The sequence below is a fragment of the Homarus americanus genome, unplaced genomic scaffold (assembly GCF_018991925.1).
Source record: "Homarus americanus isolate GMGI-L3 unplaced genomic scaffold, GMGI_Hamer_2.0 scaffold20930, whole genome shotgun sequence".
NCBI classification, from domain to species: domain Eukaryota; kingdom Metazoa; phylum Arthropoda; class Malacostraca; order Decapoda; family Nephropidae; genus Homarus; species Homarus americanus.
This window is the reverse complement of record NW_024748502.1, coordinates 2,267,317-2,287,260: the sequence shown is the minus strand read 5'-3', so window position 1 is coordinate 2,287,260 and position 19,944 is coordinate 2,267,317. Positions and strand designations below refer to the sequence as shown.

The 19,944-nt window shown below is 37.7% G+C and overlaps 1 protein-coding gene across 1 annotated transcript; it reads right to left on the bottom strand.

The window, feature by feature from the left end:
• Window positions 1-1,945: 1,945 nt before the first annotated feature.
• On the bottom strand, window positions 1,946-12,233 carry LOC121880331 (UDP-xylose and UDP-N-acetylglucosamine transporter-like). Its single transcript, XM_042387487.1, has 4 exons — window positions 12,185-12,233; window positions 6,526-6,539; window positions 3,500-3,645; window positions 1,946-2,519 (listed from the first exon to the last, which is right to left on the bottom strand). The coding sequence occupies exons 1-4, from the start codon at window positions 12,231-12,233 to the stop codon at window positions 2,279-2,281; spliced, it is 450 nt and encodes a 149-aa protein (XP_042243421.1). The 3' UTR covers window positions 1,946-2,278.
• Window positions 12,234-19,944: the final 7,711 nt, after the last annotated feature.

The window sequence follows — 19,944 nt, the reverse complement described above, 5'->3', positions numbered from 1 at the left end:
CGGGTCTCCCATTATCCATGAACAACTACGCTGGATGGGCCATGTTACCCGTATGGACGACAGTAGACTGTCAAAGCAGCTATTTTACAGTTACCTAACGAATAGTAAATGTAACGCTGGCGGGCAACTGAAAGGTTATAAGGATAGTCTTAAGACAAACCAGAAAAGTGCCAAATCGACCCACTCACCTGGGAGACGATTACTCCACACAAGGTGTCAATACTTTCGAGTTAGGTCGACTTCATAATGAGGCAGAAAGGCGCCAACGCCGGAAAGACGCTGCCGCCGCCCCTCCTGCACTAGATGTAGTTCCCTACATGTCTAACATCTGTGATCGACCCTGTCGGTCCCGTATCGGCCTTTTTAGTCACCTCAGAACTCGCCAACACAGGTGATATGGCTAATTGTTCATATCATTGTATTATATCTGGACGATCGTCATACTCTATTCCGAGTGACAGCAAAGTAGAATTAATAGTAGTAGTAGGAGTACTGTGTGTGTGTGCGTGTGTGTGTGTGTGTAATAATAATAATAATAATAATTAACGGTTTATTGAAAGAGCTTGGCAGCCAGAAGGCTGAAAATATACAGTTACATATTTGGGGAATGGGTTTCGAATTACAAATAATATACAAGTAACATAAGTGATACAAATAAGATATATAATAACTAGATGGGGAAAAGCTCAAACTACAGTGCATTTCAACATAGTGACAGTGCAAGAAGTAGTATTTACTGGGAGTGAATACACTGATTTATTACAAGTTATTGATAATTTTTACAATGGTTGGGACTGGGTTGTTCTTATAGCGATCAGTTCGTGCACGTATGGGCTGGATGCGGTTGTGGTGTCGAACAGCAATTCTCGGGCTAGGGATCTCAGGTGGTAGTAGGAGCCGGTGTCGAGGATGGTGTAGAAGCTTCTTACCAAATTTGCAGATGAGGTCGTGGTGATGGTCAGTGAGAGTCGAAAGGGTCAGTGTGTTGAGCGCTTCTTGATATGCTGAGTAGGAAGGGGAGAGAATAATCTTGCATGCCCTCTTTTGCACTTTTTCTATGTGTTTACGTTGTGTGACATTTAGGGAAGAAGACCAGGTAGGGGAGGCATAGGTGAGCTTGGGAAGTATGAATGTTGTGTAAACACTGAGGAGCTCGGGTGCAGGAGCTCCGAGGGACTTGAGTGGGCGGAGGAGGTGGAGACGGAAACTGGAGGATTTGACAACTTCACTGACGTGTGGTTTCCAATTTAGTTTGTTGTCTATGGTATCGCCGAGGAGCTTCGAGGAATCTACAACCTGGAGTGTGTTCGGACCTAAAGTAATGGAAGGAGGTGGGACAATGTCGGAGGAGAGGTTGATGTGCATAACCATGGTCTTGGTATGGTTGATGGTCACATGGTTGTTGGTGGCCCAGTTTTGGAGACTGTTCAATAAACCCTGAAGGGCGGTATAGTCGGGAGCAGAATTGTCGACGCTGATCCCAATGGTGGAGTCGTCGACATATTTCCAGCGAGCAGGGGTTTCTCTTAGGGCATCATTGATGAGCATAAGGAAGCAGAGTGGTCCCATCTTGGTGCCTTGGGGGACGCCACAGGTGAGTGACTGAAAGGTGGAGACAGCCCCTCGGAAGCGTACAGCTTGGCGTCGGTCACTGAGGAAGTCTGTAAGCCATGGTATAAGACTTCTCCGAAGCCCGAGGTCAATAGCTTTGTTGATGATTATATTGTGGTCGACTAGGTCGAATGCTTTAGTGAAATCAATGAAGGCGACAGCTACAGACGTTTTTCGTTTCTCAAGATGACGGTATATGTAATCGAGAAAGCTGACAAGACAGTGAGTGGTGGAGGAATTTTCATATTGCCAAATTGCTGAGGGTCTACGACTCCTGCAATATCAGCATAAGCCCAGTCGAACACAAAACTTTCACAGATTAGGCTGGGTATTGGGGTATTAGGCTGGGTGTGTGAGTGTGTGTGTATGTGTGTGTGTGTGTAGATGTATTATTATAAATAAAATAAGTGAAACCAAGAGACAATTAAAAATATTGTTAATCCCTGATGCACTTGAAATAAAAACCCAAAATAGTTGCTCCGTGCATGAATTATTATAAATAAAATAAGTGAAACCAAGGGACAATTAAAATATTGTTAATCCCAGATGCACTTGAAATAAAAACCTAAAATAGTTTTTCCAGAGGGAGGGATGGAAGGAGAGAGAGAGAGAGAGATTTGGGCCCGCATCATTGCTAGCCGTGGTCCGCCTATTGAGGAGCTTGGGTCTATTCTCTTTTGACATTGTCCATCCCGAGGGCCTCCCGGGTCTTCTGAATGATATCTAGGAAGAGGAGAGTCCCATTGAAGACCATGAAAGTGCCGAGCCAGTGGTGCAGGGTGAAGGGGTTCTGGAAGTAAATAATGGAGAACACGAGAGAGAGGAACTTCCGAAGGGTGAGCACCAACGTGACGGTGAGGGCGGTGCACTCTGAGGTCAGTCTGAATACCGAGCTCACACACAAGTATCTGGCGAGGCACATTAATGAAAGTAATTTGTTTTTTCTATGCACACATCAGTCTTCTACATATGTAGTTTCCCAAAAAAGATAAATACGTAGAGTTATCGCTAATTGGCAATTATTCTTATTTAGCGTAACACACACACACACACACACACACACACACAAACAAGGACTAAGAAAGAGGCTTATGTACACAGGGTGACCCTACGAAACATGAGGTCAGGTCAAAAACATGACATCTACTAATCTACACACCACCACCACCGCAAAAATAAGAGGAGCTAAAAGAAAGGGCAACGTAACTATAAATAGTCACGTCAAGTCAGGTAAAAAATATGAGACCCACTAATCATCTATCCTACATCTACCTCGAATGTTTTCAAAGCATTTTTAACCTTGGGCCACTAACAAATAACTTTGTGTAATATATTATCACTTGTACTGACAATTACTAAACAAACATAACCTAACCTACTTTAGGTATAGATTCGCTATATTTTGAGGGTAATGCGCACCTCACGTGAAACAACAAATTTGACCATATACGAATAAATTTCCATTGACTTAGAGTAATAATAACACCAAGTTATCCCTATTCGGCAAAAACTTCACTTGCTTTTGAAGGCTTAAGCGGCGGTTTTTCTTATTTAGTGTAAAACACAAATACACACATACACAAACACACACAAATTATGTTTTTATCAAATAGGGACATATTTGTTTTCATTGTTCCTACTAAATGGAAAAAAATTCATATACGATGAAATTTACAGTTATGAAACAAGGTAAATATTACCATTTACGAATTAATATCGGATAGGTATGCGTTAGCACATATTTGATAAATGACCTACGTACCCCACAGTAACATTTGTTTTGCTAGTTTTCTTATATATTATTAATAATTCATTTTTATTTTGTTTGAAAGGAAAATTATGGTGGTCCTGGCAATAAGAATAAAAGGATGCTGAGTGAGGACGTTACCCAGGAGGAAGAGCCAGAGTCTGGGCACGAAGGCAAAGGCCGGGCAATTGGGAAAGGGCAGGAAGAGGAGCTGACCTGCTGAATCTGGCCACGTGATCCACAATACTAATCCCTGTTATCAGGAACCCAGGCAGTGACAATGTGTGCTGTAGGCAAGATACAAACACGTAGATAGCATTAGTTAGTATATATATATATATATATATATATATATATATATATATATATATATATATATATATATATATATATATATATATATATATATATATCATGTAGATCCACAATGAAAACGTGGATAAGATAAATCTTGATAAAATCACACGGGAAAAGGGAAACAACGGAGCACTTGTGGGTGTTTCAAGATATATATATATATATATATATATATATATATATATATATATATATATATATATATATATATAAAGATATACATTATAGCTTTCAGTGTAATTACACTAGTGAGTACAGACTAGCTCTAGTCTGTACTCACCCCTGAAGATGTGAATTACACCAAAGCGCTGGGAACTTGTGTTTTCTTTTCCTTGTGTTACAGCATATACCTAGATCACGCACCTACAGTGATTTATTTGATATATATATATATATATATATATATATATATATATATATATATATATATATATATATATATATATATATATATATATATATATATATATATATATATATATACCTTGTTTTGTACTTTCCTTAGTTCACCCTTGAAGATGTGAATTACACGAAAGCGCTTGGGAACTTCGTGTTTTCTTTTCTTTGTTATCAGCTATATATATATATATATATATATATATATATATATATATATATATATATATATATATATATATATATATATATATATATATATATATCACTGTAGGTGTGATGTTAAGAAAAATGTAAGGAAAGCAAAGAGAGACTATGAAGTCAAAATAGCAAGAGAATCCAAGGCAAATACCAAGGATTTTTCCAGGTATATAGAACAAAAGTCAAGGACAAAGTTGGGCCTTTAAAGTCAGGAAGGAGAAGTGATAAATGGCAGTGAGGAAAATAAGCAAAGCATTGAACATTTACTTCTTACCAGTTTTCACAGAAGAAATTATGAGGAAATTCCGAGGTGGAATTGATATTTAGGGAAAGAAGAAGAGAAATTAAACAATATCACTATCAGAGAAGAGGATGTTCTTAAGAATATATATAAACTAAAGTAAATAAAATCCCCAGGGCCGATGAAATTTTCCCTGAGTCTTGAAAGAGTGTAGGGAACAGATTAGCGGACGTCTTGTATTTATTCAAAAATCATTAGACACCGGAGTTGTGCCAGACTTGTGGAAACAGGCAAATGTAGTACCCATATTCAAAAAGAGAGACAGAGCATCAGCTCAAATTACCGGCCGATCAGTTTGACGTCAGTAGTGGGGAAATTTCTTGAATCAATTATAGCAGATAGCATCCGGACGATCTAGAGAAAAGCAAATTAATCTACGACTCTCAACATGGGTTTACAAAGGAAAAATCTTGTCTAACAAATCTGATGACGTTTTTTAGAAAGTCTTCGAGGTAGTAGATAATGACGAAAATTACTATGTTATTTACTTAGACTTTAGCAAAGCATTTGACAGAGTACCGCATCAGAGGCTTCTTGAGAAAAATTAAGGCTCATGGTATCGAGGGAAAGTTCTAAATTGATAAAATCATGGTTCACCGATAGAACGCAGAGGGTCACGTAGATGGTGTTAAGTCTGAGTGGGGCCGTGTAGCCAGTGGTTCCCCGAGGTCAGTACTAGGCCCACTCTTGTTCATAATCAACAATACACGATCTAGATACTGGGATCACAGTGACATAAGCAAGTTCGTGGATGACACCAAAATAGGGCGGCATATTAATTCAGGGCAGGATGCAAATGCATTACAGGAGGATCTAAATAAACCGGGGTGGTCTGGAAAATGGCAAATGAAATTCAACACCAGCAAATGCAGCGCATTTAATATTGGAAGAACAAATACTGACAATGTATACAGCCTTAACAACACCAACCTAGAGAAGTCGACTTGTGAAAGAGACCTAGGATACTTGTAAGCCCGGACCTACAGGCTAGAAAACAGTGCGTTAATGTTCGAAATAAGGCAAACAGAGTATTGGGTTTTATATCTAGAAGTGTAAGTAATAAGAGTGGAGAGGTCTTATTGCAACTATATCTTGCGCTAGTCAGGCCACACCTCGATTATGCGGTTCAGTTCTGGTGCCCTTATTATAGAATGGATATCAATTCACTAGAGTCGGTGCAGCTAAGAATGACGAAAATGATTCCGGGACTTAGAAACCTTCCATATCAGGATAGGTTAAAGAAACTTAACTTGCATTCCCTAGAAAGACGAAGAGTGCAGGGAGATATGATAGAAGTATTCAAGTGGTGAAAGGAATCAATAAAGGATATAGATAAAGTTCTTATAATATCCGAGCAGGATAGGACTGAAGCAACGGATTTAAGTTGATAAATTTAGGTTTAAGAGGGAGATAGGAAGAAACTGGTTCACAAATAGGGGTGGACGAGTGAACAACCTTAGCAACTTTGTAGTAAGTCTTGGAACTCTGAAAGTTTCAAGGAGGCTAGATAGATTCATGGATGATAGAGAGTGGTAGTAACTCGACAGGAGCTGCCATGCACAGGCCAACCGGCCTATTGCAGACTCCTTATTTTCTTACGTTCTTATGTTCTTATGATCCATGTACAATCAAAGACAAAAGTTGTGCGGCGGTTTTGTCCAAAGATTAAATATAACTCGTGAAACGTTATGAGAGCCCCTACCACAAGACAGAGTGCACCAAAAGTTTAGCCCTTCGGCATATGTTTTCACCAAATTTCACGACACGATTTTTGTCTTTCCTTGTACAGTATATGTTGATAACCACATAGGAAACAAGAAAACACGAAGTTCCCAAGAGCTTTTGTGTAATTCACATCATATAATGAGACATAATACTCAACCACTTAGGATGAAGTACACTACACACTCACAATAAAGAAGAGTGCTCGGGGGTGTTGCCGTGCTTAGTATAGAGACACTCCTGGTAGATGCCCATACGAGCCGACATGAAGAGTGCGAAGGTAAGAATAGCGATGCCCATGAGCCAAGTGGTGAAGTTGAGAAGCCCTCGAGTCCGCAGGCTCCTCCTCCTTGAATGTTAAATCAGACTTAGTTAGCTTCTTCCTGAATTACTGAAAGAGCTTTTTAACTTCCTTCTTCTAAAATAATGATAAAAATAAAATGAGAATAAAACGAAGAGTCGAAAACATAAGTGATTTCTGTATTAAATGGTAAATATCTGACCTTATGGGAATTGTCAATACAATACCTTTGTACTCTATTGTAGATATCACACACCTAACATATACAAACAACAATGAAAATATACCGATGATTTCTTTTGACCATCTTGTGGTTATTGGTGCTTCATGTTCCTGCGACCGACAAATGAATCATTACTAACCAAGTGTTCAGCAGATGCGAAGGTACAGATGATAGTGCCGAGTGTAATCATCAGCACGGACAGGTACTTAACGGTGTAATGTCGACCCAGCACCAGGATGCCGATCAAAATGCTGGCTATAAGGCCTCTGTCACCATAACACACAATCGTATTTTTACGCTATTCATGATTTAAGTTCTTAATCTTGTTCTTCATTTAGACCAAACTATTTAAAACATTATATACTATGTTCTTATGTTCTTATGAGGTAATGCGTGAGTTATGATTTCCCTACAACTGAGTAAATTATGCATGGTCAAACTCTATGATTATTTGAAGCTTGATGGAACGATTCCTTAAACAAATATGTTAGACAATGAATTTGTAAATTGGCCGAAAAAATTAGCAACTACTTTCGTGGCTGGAGGAAAATGATAAGGCTTGATTTTTCTACCACAATGTAATGATCGCACATGATGGATAACTAGTAGGTTTGCAGAATTTGAATCACACTGTGTGGAGGATGGGGAAGTAAGCATAAAACGAAACGTATTTTTAGAGGGTCATTTAAAAATTATCATATTACTCTCTTCATTTACAGCAAGTCAACCCCCTTATAGTAACTACAAAATTGCCATTACAGATAAAGCGGACTTCTCGGAGTAATTATATACACACCCACGTGTGTATGTAATATATATAATTTGTATTTTAACCCTAGATAGGTTATGTGGGGTCCAAAAATTCCCACGCCGAACTTATATGAACATAAGTGTAAAAGGGCAAAAAAAGATTAAATCTATATTTTCATATACTCGGCTATTTGTTTTGCTTTTTTCCCCCATTTTCATTCAGAAGCCGAGCTAAGACATTTAAATGTTTGTATATGCCCTTATATTTTATTAAATGTAACTTCCTGATTTATGTTTGTTTTTTCCTCTGGGGTCTGTGGGTCCCTTAGTTTAGACATTTATTCCATTACCTGTCTATGGGTGTAAGGATAAGAGAACAATATATGGCCAAGAAGGAAAACCAAAAGCATATACCGTACTGTAGCTATCACTGAGCTGCTAATCTCTGACTGGGAAAGTGTTTATGGCCAGTCAATACTATGAATGGTAAACTTAATAAATTGTGAAATTCACTGAAAAATAGGTTGGTGTTAAATAACTGTATTTAGGAATAGGATAGAGTGTAAATGAAAGCAACCTCTACGCCTGGCAGTGGGTAACCATACCAGGTAGAGCAGCGTGGTTAGATGGAAGTGGAATCCTTCCCTGCTTTAGTCGCTTAAGACGTTGCTCTCAGGCTTCCTCTATTTAGATTATACAAACAAGTTTCATGGAAGTTATTTTCATATGAATCGGTGCTTACTAGCTTCCTCACCAAATCTCAGCAAATTGAGTGTTGTCATTTGAAAGTAGTTTTCCATGCTAAATAATTATGCGAGCCAATCCATAGGGTAATAATATAACTTCAATTCCTAATTATACACGCCACTGCTTGGATAGGCTGCCCTCAACCTGTTTGAATGAATTAGGAATAATTGAATGAATTAGGAATTTGGATATTTGGCAACTTATATTCTCAGTGTTTATTTACATCATGCAGTAACCATTAAGGATGATGGAGAATACGTAAGAACAGAGTCAAGCCATGACTGGCTGCTCGCTAACTTATACACCACAGTAGACCGTCATGTCTATTAGTCAATTGCTTCTGAAATATATGACAATCATATTACACCTCGTAGCACAATCTTTGTATAATTTGACAATTCTATGAATTAAGTATGTCTTTTAATTTCCTCGTCATACTTGGTTATTCAGCCAGTGACATGGATATTCATTAAACAAATAGCAGTAGTTTCCTGTAATTAGGCTCTGCCACGCTTAATTAATTATATTACAGGTTAATGCCTATCGACTGCACAAGGGTCATTAAGGTAAATGAGACTTCCGTCACACCCCATGTGGAAAAGGTAGTGTTTTTCCCTTCTCATAGCAGTGATACATGGCCTCTGATGCCAAAACGGTGAGGGTCTGTTCGGGTGACAGTCGTTGCACAGATCAGAAGTGACTAAATATTAGCTCACAGCCAGTATGAGTAAATCATGGTATTAAGCGACAAGTTAACTTATTATGTGCTTCTAAATATTAAAAAAAACAGTGTTGTTAGCCGCAGAATTCCTCTAGTCCAGCTTCACTCCTACATCCCATCCCCCCACCCACCCTGCCCGTCCCCCTCCTCTCCAGCCCTGGGTCTCCCACTTCACGTCAGGAGCGTATCATGACATAACCCTTACACACTATTAGCTTAGCTAGGCGGCCAGCCCACCCTCTCTTACCTCCTCCCAAATTTCTTCAATTTCCGAACTATAACTTCCTTCCCCAACTTCTAATCTTCCTTCACCCATCCTTTCTCTAAAAAAAAAAAAATGCTTCGGGCGCGGGTTCATATTCCCGTGGTTGGCAACTCTTTGAGGCGATCATTGATAGCATTGACTGTTGCAGGTGCAAGTGTAGGAAGTTGTACATCTTCTTTTTCCCTCAGAGTTTGATACATCCCAGACCCATCGTGTCCATCATCTTCATGGCTTTCCCATCCTCTATAATATAGAGTCTATATGAAGACAGTAACATCTGAAGTGGTGGCTGGATTTTCTTTAGACTTGGTGACCAAATTTCCTGAACGATTCGATACAAGAAAATGTGATCGATAATTTTTACCAGGGTGCCGAGTGTTACGGAACCCACCGAGTGTAAGATTTAAAGCGAACTATAAACTTTGGGGGTTTAGATCTTGAAGGCCTTGGCCTATTGTGCATATTCCAACCTAATATTTTTTGCAGTTAATGTACAAAACCAAGATTCTCATTTTATTGTTTATACCAGTGGTCTCTAACCTTTTGTAGGCTCTGGGCAATATTTAACGTTGTTAATATAGTGGAGGGCTATATCCTCTCATCTTCTGGAAAGGTGAAGACGGATATCACTTCAATATTCCTCACACAGATCCAGCGACTGGTGCGACGAAAGTAGGCACGAAAGTCTCATCCAATGACTTTTATTCATACAGACTCATGATTAGGGAAGACAGTTCCAACCAGATACTAAGATCAAGGAACCTCTTCCACCATGACATTATAGCAAGAGTATTTCGTCAGAAAGTGATCAAACTCATGGACTTGCTTACAAAAGCATCAATCTTTGTCCCTACACGGTGCTACATGTACTCCATTGAGTGGCAGAAACGAGGTCTACCACATGCCCATGTCTTGATCTTGCTGAAAGAGAAACTTCGACCGAACATGATTGAAAACTGCATACGTGCAGAGTTTCCTGATCCAGAAGAAGATCCAGTTCTCTATGAGATTATCAAGAAGCACCTTGAATGTTGCCACACCTGGTAGTAGCGGACCCGGGATTGATCCCAGAGAAAGATGAACAAACAGACAGACAGACATCTTTGTTTTATATATATATATATATATATATATATATATATATATATATATATATATATATATATATATATATATATATATATCGATAAAATCACACGGGAAAGGGGAAACAACGGAGCACCTTAGCTTTCGTCTTTATTCAAGACGTATTCAGAGGCAAGCTAAGGTGTGATTTTATCAAGAGTTATCTTATCCACGTTTTTATTGTGGATTCATATATATATATATATATATATATATATATATATATATATATATATATATATATATATATATATATATATATATATATATATATATATATATATTTATATTTATATTTATATATTTATATATATATATATATATATATATATATATATATATATATATATATATAAAGATATATATATCTGTATATGCAAGTAAATCACTGTAGTTGCGCGTGATCTAGGTATATGCTGATAACCACAAGGAAAAAGAAAAACAGTTCCCAAGCGCTTTCGTGTAATTCACATCTTCAGGGTGAGTACAGACTAAGAAGAAGTACAAAACAGGATATATATATACAGAGAAGGATAAGGTCAAGTCCACAGTGGTCAGGTATAGGTAATGACCCTTCTAATCTTCACAAAAGCACCGCAGTGGTAGATTTCAACTTCAGAATTAGGATTTCAACTACCAGAAATATTGACTGGGATAACATTGTAGGTGACTATGAATCCAAAACTTCTAGACGCAGTACAGTACAATTTTGGAAACAACTAATTACAGAACCTACTAGAGGTGACAATATAATTAGACCTAGTATTAACAAATAAAAAATAATATCAGAGATATCACTAAGTAACAGTGATCACAGAGAAATCAGGTTCACCTAAATTGAAACGAAAACTATAACAAAAATATGGTCAGAGTCCCCAAACTTTCGGTTGGCGGATTATCAGGGGTAAAGAAGGTACCCTGGGTGAGGTCACCTGGGAACAGTCACGTCAGTCCCCAGTAGGAAGGGTGAGGTCATAGATGACACAATAATTGATCATGACTATAATATATTTACTAGGATACTACATAAAGCACAAGAATTAAAATGTACCATACAGAAAAATTAGGTCAGAAATAAGAATGAGCCAAGGTGGATGACCAGAAAACTGAACATGACATAGGAATAAAAGAAGGAATATATAAGAATTAAAGGAGGGAGGAGCAGCTCAGAAATAGGTATAATAGACTATCTAGGAATGTTAAGAAAAATGTAAGGAAAGCAAAATTGACTATGAAATCAAAATAGCAAGAAGAGAGAATCCAAGAGCGAATCCCAAAGAGTTTTTTTTCCGGAGTATATAGGACAAAGGTCAAGGACAAAGTTGGGCCTTTAAAGTCAGGGAGGGAGAAGTGATAAATGGCAGTGAAGAGAAATAAGCCAGCATTCAACAGCTACTTCTTATCAGTTTCACAGAAAGTGCGATGAAATTCCAGAGGTGGAACTGATTTTTAAGGAAAGGAAGAAGAGAAATTAAAGAATATCATTATCAGAAAAGGATGTTTAACAGAAGATAAATAAACTAAAAGAAAACAAAATCCCCGGGGCAGGATGAAATTTTCCTCGAGTCTTGAAAGGTATAGGGAACAGATTGATGGACCGCTCATAAACTTATTTACAAAATCATTAGACACTACCAGGTTGTGCCAGACTTGTGGGAAACAGGCAAATGTAGTACCCATATGAAAAAAAGAAGACAGAGCAGCGGCATCAAATTACCGGCGATCAGTTTGACGTCAGTAGTGAAGGCTGCCAGATCAGTACCCATAACGGAATATCAATCGCATCTAGAAAAGCAAATTGATCTACGACTCCCAACGTAAAGGTTTACAAAGGAAAAATCTTGTCTAACAAATCTGCTAACGTTTTTTAGGAAAGTCTTCAGGTAGTAGATAACTGGCGAAAATTACGATGTTATTTACTTAGACTTTGGAAAGCATTTGACGGAAATGCCGCATCAGAGGCTTCTGAGAGAAAAATTAAAGACTCATGGTATCGAGGGAAAGTTTTAAATTGGATAAAATCATGGCTCACCGATAGGGGTACCAGGCGTCAAGCGTAGATGGTGTTAAATCTGAGTGGGGCCGTGTAACCAGTGGTTCCCCAGGGGGTCGATACTAGGCCCTCTTGTTCATAATCTACATAAACGATCTAGATACTGGGATCAGCAGTGACATAAGCAAGTTTATGGATGACGCACCAATAGGGCAAATATAGAATTCAGGGCAGGATGCAAATGCATTACAGGAGGATCTAAATAAAGCTGCAGGGGTGGTCTGAAAAATGGCAAATGAAATTCAGCAACACCAGCAAGTGCAGCATTACTAATATTGGAAGAACAAATACTTATAATGTATACAGCCTTAACAACATCAACCTAAGTCGACTTATGAAGACCTAGGGGAGTACTTATAGCCGGACCTACGGCCTAGAAACGGTGCGTTAATGTTCGAAATAAAACAGAAGCAAGTATTGGGTTTATATATAGAAGATACTTAAATGGCACAAGAGTGCAAGAAGTCTTGTGCTACTATATCTTGCGATTGTCAGGCCGCACCTCGTTATGCAGTTCAGTTCTGGTGCCCTATTGAATGGATATAAATTCACTAGAGTCGGTGCAGCGAAGAATAACAAAAATGGTTTCAGGACTTAGAAACCTTCCATATCAGGATAGGTTAAAAAGAATCTTAACTGCATTCCTAGGGCAGTGTGCGGGGAGATATGATGAAATGATATTTAAGTGGGTGAAAGAATCAATAAAAAGGGGATATAGATAAAGTTCTTATAATATCCGAGCAGGATGGGACTCAGAAACAACAGTTCAAGTTGGATAAGTTTGGGTTTAGGAGGGAGATAGGACGAAACTGGTTCACAAATGAATTGGTGGACGAGTGGAACAAGCTTAGCAACTTTGTAGTAAGTGCGGGAACTCTGGAAAGTTTCAAAAGGAGGCTAGATAGATTCATGGATGATAGAGAGTGGTAGTAACTTTCGACAGCAGTTGCCATGCACACTGTGCATTGCACAGGCCAACCGGCCTATTGCAGACTCCTTATTTTCTTATGTTCTTATGTTCTTATGTAGTCAGATCAGAGGGTAAGCTGACCCAACCTTCTCACCTGGTGACAAATCTTCTTATTTACGAAATTATCAAGTTTGTACATACCATTACTCAAATTCGGTTTGACGGATTCGGTATGTCTAATGGGACTAGATTCTATAATGTTCCTACTGTCAATTGAATTACAAGGTAATATTGAGGAGGCATTTTCCCAGTCAATGCAATGCTTATTATCCCTCAAATGAACAAACAGAGCATTGATATATATATATATATATATATATATATATATATATATATATATATATATATATACACATATATATAGTATATATATATATAATATATATATATATATATATATATATATATATATATATATATATATATAATATATATACATATATATATATATAAATATATATATATATATATATATATATATATATATATATGTATATATATATATATATATATATATATATATATATATGTATATATAGATCAACACTACATATCTACATATAACAACATCCATCATCACTACATATAACATCACCCATCATCATTACATATAACACCATCCATCATCACTACACATAACACCATCCATCATCACTACATATAACTTCATCCATCATCACTACATATAACATCATCCATCATCACTACATATATCACCATCCATCATCACTACATATAACTTCATCCATCATCACTACATATAACATCATCCATCATCACTACACATAACACCATCCATCATCACTACATATAACTTCATCCATCATCACTACATATAACATCATCCATCATCACTACACATAACACCATCCATCATCACTACATATAACATCATCCATCATCACTACATATATCACCATCCATCATCACTACAGATCGGTAAAGTAGGTTCCGAGATTCTCGTGCGGACACAAAAACAAACAAAGACACAGACCTACTTCTTTTGTTATATATATATATATATATATATATATATATATATATATATATATATATATATATATATATATATATATATTTCATTCGCCCAATAAAGCACGAGGTCTTCTACTTATAATCAACACCTCACCCCGCCATGTAGCGTTCCACAGTTACAGTCGTCGGGGTTCGAATCCTGGCAGGTGAGGTGTTGATTATATGTAGATGTCCGCGTGCTTTATTGGGCTAATGAAATATATATGGATCCTCGTGTTTCGAAGCCCGATTTGGTAAACCGTTACTCTGACCACCTAAGGATACGGTTAATCCCATTAGACGTTCCCGGCGCCATTAGCTCGTTGAATAGGCTTTGTCTAGGACTGATTTTAGTATCCTGGTGGTCTAGACTCTAGAGGTAACGTTCCCCAGTCACAGTCGTGGGCCGTGGGTCTGAATCCTGGCGGGTGAGGTGTTGATTATATATATATATATATATGAGTGCACACGTCCTGTACAAGAGACTCGGGTCTCTCTCTCATTTAAACAGTTGATTATATGGGATTACTGACAAGGTTCTAGCCTAATCATGATAATTTGTTTGGCGGACAATATTGTATAAACGTTACTATCTGAAAACCTTCCTGAGGATTATTACATAAATTATCATAAAGAACATAGTTAAGGACATTGGATTAATTAAAGCCATTAAAAATATAATAATGTGGTGTGATGTCCCTCCTTGCTACACACTACACTAAGGAAAGGCAAAGTTGACAAGTTAAAATGATGAGCGAATAATCTAGGAGTTGAAATACGTGGATGCAGAAAGTAATGAGCACTCACTCAAGAATCACTGTTATCGTGACAGACAAATTTAAGTTATGAAAGGGATTAGAAGATTATTAAGTAACATTTATATTATTAAGTATTGATTAATATAATTAATATGGTGCATTACACAACATAAGTTAAACACAAATATGCAATTATAGAAACACACCAAAATATTACAAGAATATTTTTATTTTAAACATTAAATACATATATTATATACAACAACACAAAAGCCTGATAGAATTGGCAGCTCAGGTAATAAGTCTTGGTTGCGATGGCCAACCACAAGGAACCAGGGATTAACGCCGTAGTCCACTACCATCAAACCATCACAATACCACCAGCAATAGCCTGTAATACAGGGGTGGCCAACCTGTCGATCGCGATCCACTGGTCGATCGCAAGATCTTCTCTAGTCGATCGCATGGCAAAGTTAAACTTAATGAGCCATCCTTCTTAAGCTGCCATACAAAAATCCTCTTCAAATTTTACTCATAATCATTGTGATATTATATTTTTCTTTATTTTTTTCGGGGAATAGATTATCATTATGGACACATCAGAGCGATACATACAAAAAAAACTTCGACTGTGCCATGCTGTGTGTGGTGGAACCTGATAGGAAGTGTTCGCGTTCATACGGGCCGATGCTGGCTGGTTCCTGGTGAGGAAACTGATCAGCAAGTTGTCATCAGTTGTAGGCTAAAACTAGGCAGGTATTTGCTTTTATAAGTTTACAAATACACGTTAAATCTTGTATTAATGAATTTGGTAATGAAAAAGTCGACTCGATATTGAGGAGTCTTGTCAAAAGTAAAGAGAGAGAGAATCATATTTGACAACCTTGCCCAGCGAGCCTACACACTTGTCACCAACAATGCAGTGATTTTCAGTCATCTGCAATACTTGGAAGTGTGAGGTTCTGCCTCTTGTTAGGGAAAAGTCTTGGGTGATTATAAAAATTACTGACTTTTTAGCTTAGCGACAGTTTTCGCCGCAACCCTAGAGTAGACAGAAGTGTCCACACTAGCCGATGGCAATTGCTTATAAAAAAAAAGTTAAGAACGTTACGCTGTTACGTTAGTAATTCTCATATTCATGTAGGAAAAGTCATGAAAAAAAGTAATTCTCGTATTCACATACGACTTAATCTTTTCCAAATATAGGTTATTGGCCATCAACTGAACCAAAAATGAGTTCTGGACCAAGTACTAAAAATACCTAAATTTACCATTTCACAATGAATGGGAAGAAGACTATTTTTTACCATGAATAATTTGAAGTGTCTGTGCTTGATCTGCCATGCGTCTCCAGCTCTAGCTAAGAAAACAAATCCTGAAAGGCATTTCAAAAGTTTTCACAAGAAGTATGATAATGATTTCCCACCCAAAAGTGAGCTATGAAAGAGGAAAGTTCATGAACTGAAATCACAGCTCACTGCACAACAAACTCTTTTACAGAAGCGAGCTCAAAATCAAGCGTAGCAACCATTGCATCATTCAGAGTGAGTCGAGTACTTACAAAGCATAAAAAAAAGACATTTCAAGATGGAGAAATATTTAAAGAGGCCATTTTAGAAGCAGCATATTCGTTGTTTGAAATTTTAAAAAATAAGTCTGAAATACTGTTTTCTATTAAGGATGTTCAGTTATCAAGAAACACCGTCATGAGGCGCTGTGAATTCATGGCTGAGGATTTGTGTGAACAACTGAATAAAGACATACGTGAGTGTGTGTTCTTTTCATTACAATTTGATGAGTCTTCTGATGTGGTCGATACATCACAATTATGTATTTTCATGAGAATTGTGTTTAAAGACATGAGTACCAAAGAGGAACTGCTGAAAATTCTACCATTAAAAGTAAAAACTTGGGATGAAGACTTATTTCATCAGACTTTCAGTGATTTTGTTAACAGTACACAATTGCCAGTAAGTAAGCTCGTATCTAAAAATACTGATGGGGCACCTGCAATGGCTGGCCGAATCAGTGGGTTCATTGCCTTGTGCAGGAGTGATGATAGGTTTCCTAACTTCTTTTTTGGCCTCAAAAGATTGGCCTTTTGATCACAACGAAGTGTGGCTGTTAGATTTAGCTTTTTTAGTTGACATGACTGCTATGCTGAATAAACTAAACTTAGATCTACAAGGGGAAGATAAAAACTATAGTTGACATGATTAGTCCTGTGGCTGCTTTCAAGCAGAAACTAAAACTAGTGTCTTCGCAGCTGCATCAACATCAACTACGAAACTTCAGAAATATGATGTCTGAACTAGAAAACCAAGGAAGAGACTGTGATCAGTTTGACAGTGCTCGATATATGGAACAGGTGCAAAACCTTGCCTCATATTTTGACAGACGGTTTCAAGATATAGCAACAATAGAACCTGTTGCAACATATATGTGTTTTCCATTTGGTAAAATCACAAATGTTGAAGATATTGCATCTTGAATGGCATCGGTATTTAACATGGACATATCTGAAGGCGAAAATGAGCTTCTGAACCTTAAAAATGATATTCAGATCAAAGCGAGGGCAACAGGAGGAAGTTTCTGGAACCTTCTCAGTGAAGAAAAATATCCCAATGTCAGAAAATGTGCCATGTACCTCACAGCATTTTTTGGATCAACCTAACTTTGTGAATCAACATTTTCACATATGAAACACATCAAATCCAAATACCGATCAACAATATCAGATGAACACCTGGATGCTTGCTTGAGGTTAGCAGTCACCGCCTACAGTCCTAATTACACAAAGCTGGCAGACAACATGCAGTGCTAGCCATCTCATAAGTAAAGTAAGTTTATGATTTTGTCATGTTAACAATATTCATAACAATTAATGAAAACTATTATTTGTTTACTCTCTCTCTCTCTCTCTCTCTACGAATCTGCGTATTTTATGGTAATGGGTGATATTAGGCTGGTAGATCGCGTCAGGGTAACTGGAAAAAGTAGATCACATCACACAAAAGGTTGGCCACCCCTGCTGTAATACAATTCATCGACCACACCCCGGAGAAGATGAACACTGTAAGCCGCAGAAAAGAAACTGAGCTTACCAGGCAGACACACTTGCTTCGATACCTAGGTCTCACAGTCATATGAGAAACTGGTCTCATAGTTGGATGAGAAACTGGTTCCGAAACGGTGCTCACTGGGGTCGAGTAGCTTCGTGAAGCAGTTTCTTCTCCTGATGTCAAATTGGAGCAAGTGATGGTTATGGTGGTAGAGTGAGAGGGGACAGAGTCGTCACAGCATAAATACTTACATACATACATGCATACATACATACTTACATACATATAGAACAGTTGGCTAGGCTCCTCAACTGTTTTTGGTAATGTAAACTGAGCACGAAATTTAAGATGGTGCCATATTGTTAATGTGCACTAGTGCCATGTTCTCGACGTTCTAACTCTTGTAGTTCTTTGTTGTGGTCACACTTACTGTACTCTGGGGTACTAAATGGCCCTTGATGTCCCTTATTTCCACTTTCCTCGCATAACATATCCAACCACATGTACAATCAACGACAAAAGTCGTGTCGCGGTTTTGTCCGAAGATTAAGTATAACTCGTGAAACATTATAAGAGTCCCCCACCACAAGGCAGAGCGCACAAAAAGCTTAGTCCTTTGGCATATGTTTCCACCAAATTTCACGGCACGACATTTGTCTTTCATTGTACACATCTAGTCTGATCTACAGTCATGATTCTGGATCCCCTCTCTCTCTCTCTCTCTCTGTATTCTCAAACCTACACCCATGATTCAGGTTTTAACTCTCTCTCTCTCTCTCTCTCTCTCTCTCTCTCTCTCTCTCGCTCTCTCTCTCTCTCTCTCTCTCTCTCTCTCTCTGTATTCTCAAACCTACACCCATGATTCAGGTTTAAACTCTCTCTCTCTCTCTCTCTCTCTGTATTCTCAAACATACACCCATGATTCAGATTTTAACTCTCTCACTCTCTCTCTCACTCTCCTCCAATATGGCTACACTTTAGGTATCTGCCCGTGTTACATTGGCTTTATCTGAAACATAGAAATCCAGATACATAGCAAATATTACCTTAAGTACAGTTACATCTAATAAGGGATAACACGATACATAACCGATAGTGAGTGATGCGATATTTTGATGATATAAATCATAATGAGACATAAATGGTGTTAACTGGCATTGCCAATCACAGGCTCTATAAAATTGTATGTCATATAGATGTAATTAACTAGGCCATTAATTATTACACTGCCCTGCATAGTTTTTGAGGTTTGTGTATTATTAAGCTTTTCTGGGTGTATTTTGCATGCTGATCTCAAAAATTTTATCCATTTTGCTCAATCAGGTCAGAATTTTGTGCTATAGCATTTTAAGCGGAGATTCAGGTAAAATATTGGCATTTTTCGCTCAAAATGGGGTCCTCATATTCGTTCATTAAAAAAAACATCCGAGACATTAGCAAGCCTCACAGAAAAGATTTCGGTCAGTTTTAATGCCCTTACGATGCATTTAAATACACCCACGTGCTCGCCTGCCATTTAAATGTCCGCCGTGACGCAAAGGAAAAGAGTATATGTCCGTGTTTTTTTACATATATTTTTTCACAATTAAATTTCTTTTTCATCTGGTGGTACATGGCATG

Coding starts and splice junctions, on each gene's coding strand:
- LOC121880331 (XM_042387487.1), bottom strand. CDS start 12,233: ATGGGTACTGATCTGGCAGCCTTCACTACTGACGTCAAACTGATCGCC. Junction 2,520..3,499: donor ACTCTGGCTCTTCCTCCTGG/GTAACGTCCTCA, acceptor GTGCCTCGCCAG/ATACTTGTGTGTGAGCTCGG.